The sequence below is a fragment of the Chiloscyllium plagiosum genome, unplaced genomic scaffold (genome assembly GCF_037043375.1).
Source record: "Chiloscyllium plagiosum isolate Xiang-an unplaced genomic scaffold, Cpla_swu_hap1 HiC_scaffold_20, whole genome shotgun sequence".
NCBI lineage: Eukaryota > Metazoa > Chordata > Chondrichthyes > Orectolobiformes > Hemiscylliidae > Chiloscyllium > Chiloscyllium plagiosum.
This window is the reverse complement of record NW_028270158.1, coordinates 56850791-56869241: the sequence shown is the minus strand read 5'-3', so window position 1 is coordinate 56869241 and position 18451 is coordinate 56850791. Positions and strand designations below refer to the sequence as shown.

Here is an 18451-nt window from a genome sequence, read left to right as displayed (position 1 = left end):
TCTGTTGGTGTCGTTCCCTTCAGTTTCTTTATCTCTGCATTTGCTTAACACCTGTCACATTGCTAGCTCTTTTCTGGTGCTGAAGAAAGGCCACTGGTCTGACCATTAATTCTGTATCCTTGCAACATGTTACCTGTCATGCTAAGTATTTTCAAAAATTTTTGTTTTCATTTCAATCAAAGAGTTTGCTTCCCACTCCTTCCTATTTTGGCGACCTGACCTTGCCTCCACTTTGAAATTTCCAGCTTTAGCACCATTGGTGGTAATCAAATGGACATAAAACTATAATGGGCCAAATTTCTGATGCTGCCAATGATGGGTGCAAAGATTTCCACCAGTTTGCCCTTAGGACCTATCAGAAATCCTGATATGCAAATAAATGTTAAAAGTATCTACAAAGTTTAAACTTCTGATGGGCTTATTTGTACTGCCCAGGGCATTCCGTGAATGTTTCTTACATTTATCTCCATGTCAGAGACTTGGGCTATGTACACAATCCTCAGTCAGGCACTGTCGTTTATTACACTTTAATCTTTGCAACCCAGCGCGTACAGCATCACTCAAGCCACCACACCGACAAACCTCTGTCCAAATTCCTACCCAACCTAACTGTCCACTTCCCATTGACTCGAACTTCGCAAACACATTGAGTCGATTGCACCCTTTATCCGTTACTCCCAATGTGGTCTCCTCTACATTGGGGAGACAGGACGCCTACTCGCAGAGCGCTTTGAAAACATCTCCGGGACATCTACACCAATCAACCCTAATGCCCCGTGGCTGAACATTTCAACTTCCCCTCCCAATCCGATAAAGACATGTAGGTCCTGGGCCTCCTCCATCGCCACTCCCTAACTACCTGACACCTGGAGGAAGAATGCCTCACCTTTCACGTCGGGACCCCCCCCCCGCCTCAAATCTCACCCACATAACCCAAATAGCTCACCAACCTCCAGAACCATAGACAGACTCCCTCTCATGGATGCAATCTCACACTTGATCTCACTTGTGCGCGTTATGTTCTCTCTCTCTCGTGCGTGTTATGTTCTCTCTCTCTCTCGTGCTATCTCTCTCAGCTCCTCATCAAATCACTGAAGTGTATAAGCCCCTGAATGTCGGTATTCTGTGGTGTTTCTCTTTGCCAATGCTTTCAGTGACTGGCTGTGGTGATCCATTGCTGCTGTTGTCAGGATTGAGATCCTGACCGGAAGCGTGCAAAGAGGTTGTAGCAAACCCATCTTCGCAGTCAGCAGTGATCAGCATTGTTGCAGACAGGAGAATCTGGGCCATTGTTCAAAATTCTTCTGTTTTTAGCAGGTTTTTGGGTGTTTTCCTTATTTTTCATCAAAAGAAACTGCAAGTTAAGGTTAGCATTTGTCCAAAGTTAAGTGATTGCTAAATGAAAAGCATAAATAATCTGTTTCAGGATTCCTGTATGGACCCCATTAGTCACTGATTTTCTTGATATTGTGAGGTAACTAATCCCTATTTCACACCTCTGTTCTATAATACTCTCATTGAGATTAGTCCCTAGAAATTAGCTTGAGTGTTACATGCTACTGTGTATTTTGCCTTGCACGCCAAACTTCAGCATCTTAAGTAAACCCTCAATGTATTAAATAAACCCTTTGGTTTAATTGGCGTTTTATTGTCTTATGTTTCAGACTAATAATGAAGTTGAAATTCTGTCCAATGCATACGGCTCATCCAGGTATGCACAGTTCCTTACAGGCCTTGGCAAATTAATCTATCTTCAAGACTGTAACCCAGAGCAGATTTTCCTCGGTGGCCTTGACACATATGGTGATGATGGGCAGTTTACCTACTGTTGGCATGACGACATCATGCAAGGTAAATGAGTTCAGCTTGCCACATAGGGGTAGCCTTGCTGAGGTTTGGTAAATTGTGTTTGGTGAGTTGTTTGGTTGACTTGGCCAGGCTCAATGCTTAGATTGAGAGTGGTGGACCCAGCAGATCCTATGGTAATGAAGACAGAGGAGTCACAACTTCCAAGGCTGACAATTTGCTGCGTGGGCAGGTGGGACCTTGGTCTAACATCTCAACTTGAAGATGACACCTCCAAATGTGGATCCCTTGGCACTACGCAGGAGTGTCATCTTAGGCTGTTGCCCTCAACTCCAGGAGGTCACCTTGAACCCTTAACCTTCTGACTCAGGCAAGAATGTTGCAACTCACATTGGTGCTTGACACAGCTGACATCCAGGAATCACTTACCTGTTAACTTCCAGTCCGTAGTAGGAAAAGTAATTGTATTTAATGGGAAAGTGCAAACGTAGTGTAACAACAGTTGATCTTTCCAGGGAGGCCTATTCTCTATTGCTTGAGTTTAGAGAAGCTAGTTTTTGAGTATGAAGAATGCCAGTAAAGCAGGCAAGGTTCCAACATGTTAATGTGTATTCATCCATTCAAATGTTCAGCTCCAATTAACCTTGAAATGAAATGGTTTATGTATTAAGTTCTGTCCTTGCTCAACTTGACTCATTAATGTTAGCAGATGCAAATGTGACAAGAGGTTATTTTCCTGTTCAGTTAAGGGATTACTTCATCCCTTTTCTCACCTTGTGTTCATCCCTGCACCCCTCTTTGGTCCAAACACACCCAATTCTGATGGACTAAACTGATGCAGAGGGCATTCCCATTGTCTACAGCTGATTGAGCCAGTAAAGAAGGCAACATTTTGTTCAACTTAGCATTCTATTTGGTGATGACCATTACAAGTATTTTTAAAGTATTTGTTTTTGCCCCAGAGGAACTTATTCTTTTACTTCAGATTTAGAGTCGTAGAGTTTTACAGCATGGCAACAGACTCTTCGGTCCAACTTAACCAGATATTCGAAATTAATCTAGTCCCATTTGCCAGCATTTGGCCCCATCCCTGTTTAAACCCTTCCTATTCATATACCTATCCAGGTGCCTTTTAAATGTTGCAATTGTACCAGCCTCCACCACTTCCTTTGGCAGCTCATTCCATACACGCACGACCATCTGTGTGAAAAGGTTGCCCAGTTGGTCCTTTTTTTAAATCTTTTCCCCTCACCTTAATTTTTTTTAAACTAAATATTCTTTGACTCAAAATCAGAAGGCTTATTATTATGTAATAACAAGATACTTTGATGTAAAACAAGTCTAAAGATTTCAGTTTGGAGATATAGTTGGACATAGTGGGATGTCTTTTGAAATTTGAACAATTGTGTAAAATTAATGACCTTGATTAAGGTGTTCATTGCACATCACACCTGAATTTTGTCTTTTTTACCTTGGAAAAATGCTGACAAGGCCAGCATTTCCCGCTGTCCCCTAATTGCTCTTTCACGGAGTGGCTGGCTCAGCCATTTCCGAGGGCAGTAAAGAATCAACAATATTGCTATACATCTGTAAATGCATGAAGGCCAGAGTGGGTAAGGGTGGCAGATTTCGTTCCCAAAAGGACATTAGTAAACCAGATTTTTTTGATCATTTGGAAGTCTATAATTATTATTAAAGACTAGCAATTTATTCCAGATGGTCTTCATTGGGAGAGAGATTTAATATTATTAAACAGATATGGTGCATTTTTCACTGTTGGCTGGATGACCCCTGTGCATTTATGAAACTAGATTTTCTCTACTCCTTCAGCATTTTCCTGTGCAATGATGAATTTTTCTTATTTTTCAATAATTGAAGCAATTTTTCACATTGCGACCTTGATGCCAAATAAAGAATCTGATAGAGCCTGCTGTAATAAGAAACGGCACATCGGGAATGACTATGTGGTTGTGATATACAAGGACACTGAGGAAGAATACAAACTGGGAACGATAAAGGTAGTTTGTTTTTCAATTTCTATATCTCTTCCCTCATCGTTTTCCCCTCCACTCCTCAACCCTCTTCCCTGTCCCTTCCCCCGCAGCCTTCTCTCCCTGCCCCACTTCACCTTACCATATGCTGGCTTTCCCTTTGTATGGAGGCCGAAACTAGGTACGATAACTACATGTCAGTTACTATTAAATCCAATGATTAGATTCAGGAGGAACCTCTTAAGCCAGAGAGTGATTAGAATTCTAGCAGGACTCTTGTGGCACAGTGGTAATGTCTCTACCCCTGGTCTTGGAGGCCCAGGTTCAAGTCTCACCTGCTGCACAGGTGTGTAATAACATCTCTGAACAGGTTGATAAGAAAATTTAAAAGAAATTAACTTATAGCTTGGGGTTAAATGTGGAACATGCTGCCACAAAGAGGATTTGAGGTACAGATTATTGATAATTTTAAGAGGAAGATAAATTCAGGCTGATTTTCCCAAGGGCTTTGAGACTTCAGCCTCACAACCAAATGGAGATACTGAACTTGCTGTTACCATCCAGTGAGCTAAGTTTCCAACCCATTCGGAGGAGGGCAGTCTTGATGGCCAACACAAAAGCAATGTACTGAAGTCTTCTGATGTCTGTCAGGCCATTGTGTTGTTGTAGGCCAAGTTATCATCTGACCTGATGAAGGGCTTTTGCCCGAAATGTCGATTTTTCTGCTCCTCGGATGCTGCCTGACCTGCTGTGCTTTTCCAGCAGCACACACTCTTGACATCATCTGACTAGTAGCCACTCATCTCCTTAGCTCCATGGCTTGGGAACCTCTGGCTGTGATGCTGCTTGGCCTGCTACTAGATTGGCCCTGTTGATTGAGCTGGCAAAGGGTTACTTTGACATTGGTAAAAGTTACCAACAGAGGCTCAAAATGGCCTACGTTGGACTAGTTACTGCTTTCCTATGTAGAAGAACAGTTGATCCAGTCGACAGCCTGTCCCAGACACAAGAATGCATGAGGACGTGTCCCGATGTGACTCCCCACTGTTTTCCAGTCCCCTTGGATTAGCAGAACAAGGAGAATCCAGCTGCACATGAGGAAGGAAAAAATGAGAGGAAATGCTGATAGATCAATACTGGTGGGGTGCCTAGTGGTGCATCAACACCAGAATGGACTAGTTGGGATAAATGCCCAGTTGTTGTATATTCTGTTGATTGCTTAAACTCCAATTATATTTGCAACATGAGATTATTATGATTATGCTCCCAATAAACTTTTCAGTATAATCCTCAGTGAGTTTGGGGGTGAGCTTTGAAATCACCTTGGAGAACATAACAAGCAATTATGCCATGAAGTTTGCATAATTACAAATTATTGAAGCAGTGTAAGTTCTACCTTTTGCACAACCTTCTAATTTGTGCCATGTAGTGTGTTGTGATGTGTTATTCCATTTGCTGTCCTGAATTATATGTTTGCTTTGTCAGCATATGCGAACAGGTTGCTATTATCAAATTCGATGTGTATTAGATCTGCTTTTTAGAAGCTCACAGTCTGAACTGCTTTTTCTTCTTTTCTGCCCATTTTAATAGGGTCAGTTTAACTTTGTTGAAATAATTATTAAACCTTTAGACTTTGAGAGCAACCTAGTGACCTTACAAGCCCGAAAAGGTAAGTGACTGGTTTAAGGTACTGATTATTGTAACTCATCACTATAAAGTTTGCATTTATTTTGAAATGAATGTTGTGGACACCATATACTACCACTCATTGTCACCAATTTCTAACATTAAATATTCACCAGGGTAACACTAAATTGCTGTACTTTTGCATGCTAAACATGGGCATTTTCTGATTGTATGTATTAAAAAACAAAGTGCTTCAAATGCTGAAACATGATTTATTTTTATGTAATACTATTTAATCCTGCACTAAGTTTAATATGTCAATACAAATATGGATTGCTATATTTTAATGCAAAAGATTGTATTTTTGTCTGTACTCAGCATTCCTAACATCCCGAAGCATTTAAGAAAGTGACATGCGTTACCTCTTATGTTGCTAGATTACACGCCCAAGTTGTGGAGTAATATTTGTAATCTTCTCATTCAAGTATTGCATTCTATGAATTCACTATATTGACTCAAAATTGAATCTTTTACAACCTCATGTTTTGATTAATTGTCTTGTATTTGTGGAAATGAGTACTTGACAGTGAATTCAAAATATGCAACTCATTACTGAAAGGAATAATTGAGGCCAAGAGGATGCTGAAGGGCATGAAGTTGAAAGGAGTTGAAATTATGCTGCTAAGGTCAAATGAAGAGAAGGATCCTTTAGTGGAGTAGCATGGACCAATTGTGCTGAATGGCTGTTTCGGTGATATAAATTAAATGGAATCCCAACATCTATTAATTGGGGGAAAACTACAAATGAAGATGTATTTTTATTTTAAATTGGATGCAGTTTCTCAGTAGGTGACACAGGTTTCTTTTCCTGTCTTGTAGATATGGAGGGGTTGGTTGACACAAATGTGGCAAGGATTGTATCAGACAAGAATCTTCCCCTGTTAGTGCGACAAATGGCTCTGCATGCAAATGTAAGTATAAGGAAGTTGTTTAATTTTGCTTTTTTTTTGTGGATAGAACATCAGGGGTTAGCTATAGTCAAACCAAAATGGGCCAGATTTCAATTTTCATTAATTCCAGTCACAACACAGGTTTCTGCCCATATCCAAAGTCTTAGGGCAGTAAGTAGTATGATTGAGATAACATACCTATATGCCTGTTTACTTTTCTTTTTGACTGATACATGTCATTGCTAGCCATTTGGCCAAGGGCTATGCTCTTCACATTAATTGATGCCAGCTTCTATCTCATTGTTCCTTTTGATGTGTATTTTGGAGATGGCTGTGGAAGTAAGGCAGACTTCAGCATGTGGCTATCGACTAGTCATTGGTCATTCCTGTTAACGTGCCTGCTGGAGATGAATACATCAAACTGATCCTTTATCAGATTGTTGAGAAACTTGTTTCTTTTTTGTTACTCTTGCTTTACCAAGTGTCTCAATTCTTCAGGCACAATACCAGAGTGAAACTTTATACTTTGGTACTTCCCTGATTGTATCAATACCTTTCTCGGGTCACATTAGCACAGTTGGTATCTTATGAGTTTATAACTTACAAAACTGTTGTTGACCTTGCCAGAATTTGCAGAGCACTAGGCACTGACTGTGGTGCATTCAAAATATTTGTTCTTCCCAGGAATTTGGACCATTTCTAATTCAGACTGTCCCTTTAATGTAATGCAAGATTAAACCTGTCAAGCTACTATCCTGCAGTGTTCATCTGGGATGTTAACTGCTTTTGTATTTTTCTTTCCGATTGAAGATTTTAATTGTATTCTGAATTGCTTGGTTTTATAATGCAATGTGGTTATCATTTTTAGACACAGACGAGACAATTTCTGGTTTGGTAAAACAGTTCTGTTGCTAGTTACATTATAGTTTCAATGCTGTGAACGATGTTTTCTTGTTTACACCAGATGGCTTCACTTGTACACCACAACAGTGCAGTTCCTTCAGAAGCGTATGCATCTAAGTGGCTAGCTAGGTTGCGACAGATCAAACGGATTCGATCGAAGGTACAGATATTGCCTATTGCTTGTCAGCTCTGAAATGCTCATGTGGTGGGTATGTCAATGTCCTGTGAACTATGAATTTGTACATGCTATAATGTAGCCCCCTTGTAATTAGTGTTTCAATGTTTGTGTGTAATAAACTACCTCTTTCTCATAAAGCTGTACTGTTCTATGATGAAGAAGTCACTTATTACACACCGAGGTTGAAAGTTATGTAAATTAGAAGAAATTCTAGTTATAAGCTAAAATTAGGCTCCAGTGGTCTCCATCCCTGTCATCCCAGCCTCCTGCTTTGCATCTGGCCCGGCCTGACAACTTGTGAATCTCTGGCCCCGGGACACCTCAGCACCACCACCTTGTGCCTCCTCGCTGCTCGTCCATGCACAGACTGGATCTGGCTCATGTTTGCTACTTACCCTGTCAGAAGCAAGCTTGGCAGAGAAGCAGCCTCTGAAAGGAGGAGAAGCTTGTCAGAGGTTCAGTCCAGACTAGAAGATTATGCTAATGCAAGTAGTTTGGGAGAGAGGAGTGGACTAGAGAGGGGGCTCATAGGCAGCATTAGCATCGATATAAACTAATTAAGTCTTTTAAAAAATTCTTTCAGAGTATATGGGTATTTCTGGCTGGGCCAGCATTTGTTGCCCATCCCTAATTGCCCTGGAAAACATGGTAATAATCTACCTTCTTGAGCCTCTGCAATCCTCGGGAGTGATGAGACACTCTCAGTCAGGAAGTGAGTTCCAGAGTTTTGATCCAGCAACAGTGAAGTCTGATATTATTCTAAGTCAGGTTGCTGTGTGACTTGGAAGGGAACTTGCATGTGGTGGTGTTGCCATATGTCTGTTGCCCCTATCTTTCTAAATAATAAAGGCCTTGGTGAGTTACTGTTATGCATCTTGTTGATTGTATACACTGCTGTCACTGTACGTCAGTAGAGAAGGGCGTAAATGCTGAAGGTGGTGGTGGAATGCCAGCCCTAATGGGTTGCTTTGACTTGAATGGTGTAAAGTTTCTTCAGTGTTGTAGAAGCTGCACTCCTCTAGGTAAGTGGAGAGTACTCCATCACACTTTGACTTGTGCCTTGAAGATGTTAGTGAAAGTGGTGGGTCACTTGCTGCTGAATTCCTAGCCCATGGCCAGCTCTTCAAACACGATAAAGGCCCTGGTCAGTGGTAATCCCCTGTTGTTAGCAGGGAATTTGGTGATGGTAATATCATTGAACATTAAGAAGCGATGGTTAGACTGGTTTATTGGAGGTACTAATTGCCTGGCATGAATGTTACTTGCTACTTATTGCACATGCTTCATTGAATTTGATCATTGACTGCTTCAGTATCTGAGGAGTCACGAATGGTGCAATTATTAGTGAATATTCGGACTGCTGACCTTGTGATGGAGGAAAGTCACTAAAGCAGCCGAAGATGGTTCGGCTGAGGTCACAATCCTGTGGAACTCCTGTAGTGATTTCCTGGAGCTGAGGTGATCAACCTCCCATAACTGCAACCAGCTCCCTTTACTGTCAGTTATGGCTCCAACCAGCAGAGAATTTCCCCTCAGTTCCCATTGAGTCCAATTTTATAGGAATCTGCAATGCCATTACCTGTAAAATGCTGCTTCAATGTCAAAGACAGTTGCTGTCACCTCGCCTCTGAAGTTCAGCTATTTTGTCTGTGATTGGACCCAGAGTTGACTGGCCCTAGTAGAACCCAAACTGACAATGTTATGCCTTTGCAAGTGTTACTTGATGAGCATTGTCAGCAAACTCTTTTTGCTGATGATAATCTGTAAAGTGATGATTGGATTTCCACTTTTTTGTGCAATATAGATACATGCTTAGGGATGATGCTAGTATTGTAGCTATGCCGGAAAAGCTTGAATAGGGTTGCAGCTAGTTCAACAACAACATTTTCAGTAATAATGCCGGAATGTTGCCAGGAAGCCTAATTTTTGCAGTATCCAGAGTCTTCAGTCATTTCTTGAAATCATGTGCCATGAATCAATTTGCCGAAGACTGACATCTGCTCAGGTACAACCAAGATAGATCGATCATTGGTACTTCTGGCTGAAGATAGCACAAATACTTCAGCCTTGTCTGTGGCACTAGTTTGCTGGGCTGCCATGGCTTTGATGAACCTCTGTGGTGTAAAATTATGTCCCAATACATGTGTGAATCATAATGCAACACATGTATTGGGCCAAGCAGTGGAATGTGGTGAAAGGGTTAAAATTGTGTCCCAATACATGTGTGAATCTAACCGAAAATGGAAGGTGTCGCTTAGTCCCGTGTGAATCTTATTATACACCTTCCCGTGTGAATCTTCTTATCTGTATGTAACCAGAATGGAATGTGTTTTTTAGCCTTTTTCCAAAACATTGTTCTGTATCAAAATCTTTCCTCAATTGCGATTGATCCTGCCGACTACGCCAAAATGTTTTTAAAAATTCTCAAGGTCAAGGACCAGGCTCGCAGGAAAGTAGTCTGACACAGAACAAACAGCCAAGAGGCGAGTCTGCTAGAATATAAGTGTTTTATTCCCCGCAGCGTCGCCACAACCAGGTCTCGTACTTACAACGGGTCTGGTTTATACTCACTCTACGTGTTACCGGAACTGGGAGCCGTCAGTTCTCTTAGAGCGGTTGCCAACAACCCACGCTCGGCGGTTAAACGCAACCCCGGAGCAGACTCTACCAAACTGGAGACTTTTCCAGCTGATATACTCTTTTCCAGATATAAACATTCATGTGAACAGCAGAGCAAGGCTAAAAAACACATTCCATTCTGGTTACATACAGATAAGAAGATTCACACGGGAAGGTGTATAATAAGATTCACACGGGACTAAGCGACACCTTCCATTTTCGGTTAGATTCACACATGTATTGGGACACAATTTTAACCCTTTCACCACAACCTCCACTCCTGTTAATTGTTTAATGGTTCACCAGTGGAGGACTGCAAAGCTTAGATTTGATTCATTGGCCGTGGTGTCACTGAGCCCTCTGTATTGCGTGCTGCTTCCGTTGTTTAGGTTACAAGTCATCCTGCGTTGTTGCTTCGCCAGGTTGAACCTCATTTTTGCTGCTGCTCATGTGCATTTTCCACTGAACCAGCACTGATCTCCTGGCTTGACGGTAGAGGGGAGGATATGCTGAGCCTTGAAGTTATGATTGTGCTGCTGCTGCTGACCCATGATGCCTCATAGATGCCCACTTTGGAATTACTAGATCTGCTGGAGTCTGTCCCATTTAGCATGGTGCTAGTAGAACACAACATGATGGAGTGTACCCTTTGAGTGAGAGTAGGACTTCAATTCCACAAAAAATGTGTACTGCTCAGTTTTATTGATTGATTGTGTCTTGGACAAATGTGTCTGCAGCAAGTAGATTGATGAGGAAGTGATCAAATAGATGTTTTTCCTTTTTGGTTCCCTCACCAACTATCACAGAATTACTATGGTGCATAAGGCCATTCAGCCCACCATGGCTACACCAGCTTTCTGAACATTTTGGTTTAGTGCCAATCTCCATCCTCTTTTCCATAATCCTGCATGTTTGTTTCGAATTAAAAGAACCTAATGCCCCCTAGAATGTCTGAATTAAACATGTAGGCAGACGTGGGTACTGCAGATGCTGGAGATTAGAGCCAAGACTAGAGTGGTGCTGGAAAAGCACAGCAGGTCAGGCAGCATCCAAGAAACAGGAAAATCGACGTTTTTGGCAAAAGCCCTTCATCAGAATTCCTGTGCTTTTCCAGCACCACTCCAATCTTGAATTAAACATGTCTCCACTATACCTCAAGACAGTGCATTCCAAACTCTCACCACTTCCTGTGTGATAAAGTTTTTTTTCTCATCTAACATTTTCTTCCTTTGCAAAAGCACTTTGATAACCAAAGGGCATAGTTTTAATGTTTGAGAGGGACCAAATTCTCCCTATTCACTGTCCAGGCCTGTCATGAATTAGTAAACTTGTAACAGATATCCTCTTAGACTTCTCATCCCCAAGGAAAGCAATCCCAAATTCTGCAGTCTTTTCCCGAGTGTCTCACCCCTCTCCTAAATATCTTTGACACGCTGTCTGATGCATTCACATTCTTCCAACAGTTGGCCACTCAGAAATAGTGAACGGTACTTTAGCTGAAGTCTAACCAATGTCTAGTATAGATTCAGCATAACCTCCCTGCTCTTGTACTCTTTGCCATTAGTAATGAAGTCTTAAATACTGTATGCTTTTTCTAACAGCTCCTTCTACCTGTCCTGCCACCTTTCATGAATTGTGCCCATCTACATCTTTCTGTGCTCCTGTATTTCCTTTGGAATAGTACCCTTCAATGTATATTATCAGCCCTCATTTCTCCACATTTGAACTGCTGCCTATCTCCCACTCCACCAATGTGTCAATGCCCTTTCAAAATTCTACCCTTCCTCCACAGCTTCAAAAAGTTAAACGTGAGTGTGGGTATAGGTACGTTCAAGCGTTTCTTTGTCCAAAGTTTCTCTCTGGAGCAAAAGTTACATATTTTTCTTTCTACCTAGGTGTACGAAGACCTGCAGTATCGTCAGAACGCTGGAATTTCATTGATTCATGCTGCTGGTCAGAGTAAAACTCACCACCATCACCATCATCATCACCATCAACAACAGCAGCACCTTCCTCACCACCATTACGGTCCACAGCACTCTCAGCAGCAACAGCAACCGTCACAGTCTGCCAGTGCAGAAACAGGCCAGCGGAAAAGGCTAATGTCCACTGTGGATGATTTCACAGACTTTGTTTAGGTGCATTCTCACGGACAAAACCTGTTAAATGTGCGCAATATGTACACCATACTGTGATGAAAGCCAAATGATTGCTTGGCTTGCAGAAGTGGGTGAGAGGGGAGGTTGGGGGGGAGGGGGGTGGGGGGAGCAGAATATCTTTACTTGTGATGTGAAGATAAATGCTGCTTTGAACTGACTTCTCCCAAGGATGTGTCCCCGTTAGGCAATGGACCATTTGAAGATGCATGTGATCCAAGCTGTTGTTAATTATGGATCTTCTCACTTGCATCTTTCTCGATCTGCATGATGGGTATCATGGTTTGAAGAAACAGCCTACTTTTCCAATTTTGAAAGCAATCCGTGAGAGGTCTGAAACTACCCCGAAGTCATACTCACGTTGGTATTGAAATGGTTTGCTGATCAAAGTAAACTTCCACAGGGTTAGACAATTTAAAATAAATTGGGGTGGGAAGGGTATGACTGGAGCAGAATACTTGTATTCAGTTCCTTTCTGATCTTGTAATAACTGATGTTGTGCAATTACCTTGTAAAGGAATGAGTGTTGTTCTCCACACAATTGGAACACAGTTGTCAGTGTTGAATGATGTAATTAAGATTCCACTAAAAGTGAATAAATTGCATTTAAAAATTGTTCCGTTAAGTATTATGGGCTGTTTGGTACAAATTGCAAATCATTGGGATCAATTGATCTTCTTAGTTTTTATTTTAGAATTGGTAGCTGCTATAAAGCTCCAAATATATTTTTGTAAGATGGTGAAAGTTGGAACTGCTGTTGCATTGACCCCTTTACTAATCTGATTAGCTGCTGTTCAGCAACTGTTTGTTTGCATTCTGCTAGGATCTAAAAGACTGAGTTATGTGGCAACGAACATGTCTGCCTGTGCTGGAAGCTTATGTAGTCATATGGACTTGAAAACATCCTGCATGTTTTCCAGTGTACTGGGTGTATGATGCATAAACTCTAAGAACTTGCATTTATATAGTGCCATTTAATCAGACAACAAAGTACTAACATATAGACATGCAACATACTTTGGAAATTATGCAACAAAAATCCACCTCTGAAATCTAAATTGGCATGCATTACATGGGCCATTTCGGCATGACTAAATATCAATGGGATTTTATGTTGGCTGTGAGCATTCCTACCCACATTGTATCTGTCACCTGTTTTCCGCTTCTAAATAGCAATTCTAATGATATCCCAAAACACTCCATAGCCAATGAACTATTTTTGATTTGCAGTTGCTTGTGTAATGTAGGTAAAGCAACAGCCAATTTGCTAAGAAAGGATCATACACACAGATCCCAATTGTAAACAGAACTAATGATGAGTAATAATTAGAGGTTTGAAGTCATTGTTCCATCGAAATGGTTTTTGGGAGTCGGGTAGGGAGATCTCATTGAGGCATGCACGAACAATGAAGTTTAGTTAAATATTACAAAAAAGAGTTGCAAAAACGAAGTGTTGGAAATACTCAGCAGGTTATGCACAGTATATGGAGGAAGAAGCAATTGATGTTTCAGGTCAGTGACCTTTCATCAGAAAAGACTGGCTGGAAAAGTTCACCCAGAATATTGAACAGTCTGTGTAAATTAATAAAATAAAAACTGTATCCTGTAACAAAAAGAAAAATGTTTAAAAATTAAAGCTATAACACTTCTATTTTCATATTTCAATCTGTATATGCCATAGTTAAACATTTTGAGAGATGAAGTTATTTTGTATTTTCCAAAAAAGCCATTCAAAACAGATCAACTAACAAACTCTGATCAGTCAAAACTTTATTGACATTGTCCTTCAGTGCATCAGAAATGTTTCTGGCATAAAGACTACAATTATTTACATTTGTATCCTACATTAATACTGTCTACTGATGATTCAAAGGAATGGATCTTCAGACAATGGCAACTTTGTACAGCAACTAAATTGATAAATGAACATTGGAATTCTAATACCAGGGCCTTAAGCTAGTGCATTTTTCCTACATCTTTAAATGTTATATGATTATGAAAGAATCCTTTGCACCAGCAAAATACTAAAAAGATGTACTTGGCTCCCAGCCAAAGCAGACTTGCATCCAGTTTGCAGCCTTTGAGGTGCCTGCATTTGAGTGCATGGTTATCCCAAGTCCTGCAAGGATGTTTATACCAGTGAAGGAATCTATCTATTCCTTTTGTTTTCTATCGGTGAGAGTACCTCATTCTTGTGGTCAGAGAGCCCTGTTCTCAATGACATTGGCTTATAACAATCTATTCACTAAATACTCACTGGGCTACAGTGCAACAACATTCTCGTGTAAGCTTTCCCATGCTGTTAGAAACAGTCAGATGCGTTGGGTACCTCATCTACCACAACCACAATATTTATTGCCCATTCCTTGTTGCCCTTGAGATATTAATGAGTTGCCTTCTTAAATCCATACAGTCTGTGCTGTAGGGAGATCCACAATGTCATTAGGGATAGAGTTTCAGGATTTTGACCCAGTGACCATTAAGTGACAACAATATGTTTCCAAATCAGAATTCCAAGTGGCTTGGAGGGGAACTGCCCTTGCCCCTTTAGTGGTTGAATGGTAGCAGTCATTGTTTTAGATTAGATTAGATCCCCTACAGTGTGGAAACTTCGGCCCAACAAGTCCACACCAACCCTCCGAAGAGTAACCCACCCAGACCCATTTCCTCTGACTAATGCAGCTAACACTATGAGCAATTTAGCATAGCCAATTCACCTGACCTGCACAGCTATGGACTGTGGGAGGAAACCAGAGCAGCTGGAAGAAACCCACACATACGGGGAGAATGTGCAAACTCCACACAGACAGTCGCCCGAGGCAGGAGTGGAACCCGGGTCCCTGGTGCTGAGAGGCAACAGTGCTAACCATTGAGCCACCGTGCCACCCCAATGCTGTCAAATAATTCCTGCAGTGCATCTTGTAGATCATAAACACTCCTGCTGCAGTGCATCAGTGATGGAGGGAGTGAATTATTGATGTGGTACGAATCAAATCGGACTGCTCTGTTCTGGACGGTATTGTGTTTCTTGATTGTTATTGGAGCTGCACTCATTCTAGTGAATGTGGAGTATTCTATCACAGTCCTGACCTGTGCCTTGTAGATAGTAGGCAGGTTTTGAGGAATCAGGACTGCGTTATTTGTTGCAGGGTTCCTAGCCTTTGATCTACTCTTGTAGTTATATTGTTGTTTGTTTATAGTCCAGTTTCTGGTCAATATTTACTTTTCCAGGCTATTGATAGAGGGGAAATTCAAAGATTGTAATATCATTAAATGTCAAGAGACAATGGATAGACTCTACCTTGTTGGAAAGGGTCACTGCCTGGCATATGTGGTTCAAATGTATGTGTGGGTTGAATGTTACTTACTACTTGTCAGCTTGGGCCTGGAATATTGTCCAGGTCTTACTGCAAAAGGACACGCACTGCTTCAATATCTGAGGAGTCATGAAAGGTGCTGAATATTGTGCAATAATTGGTAAACATCCCTACTTCTGACCTTATGATGGGGTGGGGGGGGAAGAGAAAGTCATCGAAAAGCAGCTGCAGATGGTGGAGTCTGGAACGCTACTGTGAGGACCTCCTTCAAAATGTTCTGGAGCTGAGATGGCTGACTACCAGCAACAGCAAACTTTGTGTATACTGGGTATGACTCCAACCAGCAGACAGTTTTCTATCTGATTCAAATTTACTTGGGCTCCTTGATGCCACACATAGTGAAAAGCACCCTAGCTGTCAAGAGTTCAGAATCGGGAATCTGATTCTAATTTGTTCATTTTCATTCCATAAAATGTTTTCTTCAACAATAGCTGCAGGGTGATGACCTATGTTCTGTTTTTATAGGCATTATTGCTTTGAATGTTGTGGTATTTCATCATATTTTTCTGTCCAGCATACTCTTTATAATAAAATGACTAGTAAGTTAACTTTACGATTGCTACTAGTTTCAGATATGGGTATATGGTATGTCAACATGTTTGTGATTAATGTGCATTTTATAATACTTAGTCTGTTTCCTAGTCGCAGTGCTGGGATGATGTTAGTTTCGTTGAAAATTCTATTTACAGTTTAAAGTCAACACAAAATTTCCATATTACATTCTGTAACAGAACTGATCTACTGAAACTTAAGCAAAAATACTGACTTGTGAAATTAATTGTGTGCTCTGACATTTTTCAATGATCAACTGAAGTTAATTCAAAATTAAGTAATTAAAACAGCTTTTTTTTTAAATAAGTGCACCTTTTAAGTGCTTGGCAACAAAAAGCAAATTTGTACAATCTCTCCTTCTGAGCTGTCCTCAATTAAAGTGCTTGTTAATACATATAAAGTAAACTCTTTAAAATATCCATCCTTTTTAAGGGCCTGCTGCACCATGTCTGACAAATAACTGGTCTGTGTTGCCCCTGCAGTGTCCCCAGATCATGGTGGTTATACTCAGGTGTGAAATGTTCACTTATATCTGTCCTTGCTTCAAGCAGCAACATTCTCAATCTCATTCTTTAAAAATTCTTCTGGTAAAACCAAAGCACATTTACTGAGCAGCCTTGTTGGCCCCGTGTAGTTCTTTGGTCATCACTTTTCTAGGATGCCAGTGCCATTTGTTGATATCTTTCTTATTTTAGTAAGAAAACTAGTCAATTAACAGAGCCATGAGTAGACAAGGACTCATTCGTAGCCCTTTCAGGGTGCAGGCACAAGCTGTGATGGGCTGCTGTAAGATTCTAAGCCCTCTGTGCTGTAAGATTCTAAGTCCTACTCACTCACTGCTTTGAGGTGTTTGATCATCTGAAGCTCTGCGCTGCCACTTCTTGTCTGAAGTTTTAGACTTCCTTCGAGATGGATGAGGCCCTTTCCGTCGGAGGCCCTGATTTGTACTGTCTTCTGCTAATGGGATATTTCCAGGCTGTTGCCCATCCTGAGTGCCACTTGTGTTATTTGTCCTTGTACTATCTCTCGAGTTCCAAAGGGATGAATGGAGATCGTCACCCTGTCTCCGGACTTTGATCCGGCTATATGCTGCAAATAACTCTTCAGCCTTTTTGTTAATCTTCTTCTGGTGCATTCTATCCTGGACATTTCTCAGTTTGCATTCAATCTGGTAGACATCCTCTGTTGCCATGTTTACTCTGTCAAACTGTTCAAGCAGGGTTTCGAACAGTGGAACCAGACGGTGAATATTTATCTCAATTTGTGTCACTTTGTTTGGGCTGACGAGAGGAAAAGTGTCCACTGGAATGGAAACGCTTGAAGTGGAAGATGAAGAGATATCAGAGATGGTGCTGGCTGTGTGCAGATCGGTTGATTTTGAATCTCTAGAAGATTGGGAAGGTAAGGAAACCATTCCTTCAAATTTGACTTTATGGCGGAACTGTAAAAGTAAGGGGGCAAAAAATTAATTATTAGATTACGTAAAAAAAATAAAGAAAACTCAATTTCCCACCACAGGAACCTGATCACCATATCCAGGCTAATGTTCCCATTGCAGTAATGAAGGAACGTTGTCTGATCCACTTTAAACCAAGGCTTCTTAGGAAGATGTAAAAGATCCCAAGGTACTATTTCAAAGAAGGATATAGGGCTTCTCCTAACAGTCCTGCCTGATATACCAACATCACTCAGACACATTATCTGACTATTTTTGCTTTCCTATTTATGGGAATTTCTGTGTGTGTACCAGAAGAAGATTAACAAAAAGGCTGAAGAGTAAACTAGGTGTAATTTTTCCTACATTGAAACAGTGACTACGCTTCAATTAATACTGTGCTGGTTGCAAAGCACTTAGGGACTTCCTGACTTGGTGAAAGAGTCTATGAAGATCCAGCCTTTGTTTAACATATAAAGTGCTCTAATTATCCCAACATGTACCTATTGACTTCTCCCACTGCTATCTCATTCTATGATTATCATCATCTCTGCTTTCAGCAAAAAAAAACCTACAATCAGTCTATAATAAAACAAAGAACTGGGGATATTGTAGATCTGGAACAAACAAAAACAAATTCCTAGAGAAGTTCAGGTTTGGCAGATCCTCTCAGACCTGCTGAGTTTCTCCAGCAATTTCAGATTTTCTGTTGCAATCTGTCTCATTGGCTGTAGGTGGTGCTGTTGCAGCAATAGACAGCAAATGAGAAAACACTTCATTCCAATGTAATTGCATCAGGGGAATGATTATAAGTAATAGAGACAAACTGCCTATATTTCAGTGTATTACCGATGCACA

At 40.9% G+C, this 18451-nt stretch overlaps 2 protein-coding genes across 10 annotated transcripts in view; one reads left to right on the top strand and one right to left on the bottom strand.

Moving 5' to 3' along the window:
* The window catches only part of tsc2 (TSC complex subunit 2), an 81278-nt gene extending 68433 nt beyond the window's left edge, over window positions 1-12845 (top strand). For 7 of the 8 annotated variants that reach the window (XM_043711192.2, XM_043711191.2, XM_043711189.2 and 4 more), the window contains 6 exons: window positions 1665-1851; window positions 3685-3824; window positions 5388-5466; window positions 6303-6394; window positions 7338-7436; window positions 11969-12845. In XM_043711192.2, the coding sequence (XP_043567127.2) occupies window positions 1665-1851; window positions 3685-3824; window positions 5388-5466; window positions 6303-6394; window positions 7338-7436; window positions 11969-12211 (840 nt within the window). In that variant the 3' untranslated portion in view covers window positions 12212-12845. Of the gene's footprint in view, window positions 1-1664; window positions 1852-3684; window positions 3825-5387; window positions 5467-6302; window positions 6395-7337; window positions 7437-11968 lie in introns of those variants that run through there. The other variant, XR_015760596.1, reaches the window with a different exon arrangement.
* Window positions 12846-13982: 1137 nt separating this feature from the next.
* The window catches only part of pkd1a (polycystic kidney disease 1a), a 210696-nt gene continuing 206227 nt past the window's right edge, over window positions 13983-18451 (bottom strand). For both annotated transcript variants that reach the window (XM_043711199.2, XM_043711198.2), the window contains one exon: window positions 13983-17599. In XM_043711199.2, the coding sequence (XP_043567134.2) occupies window positions 16988-17599 (612 nt within the window). In that variant the 3' untranslated portion in view covers window positions 13983-16987. The remainder of the gene's footprint in view (window positions 17600-18451) is intronic.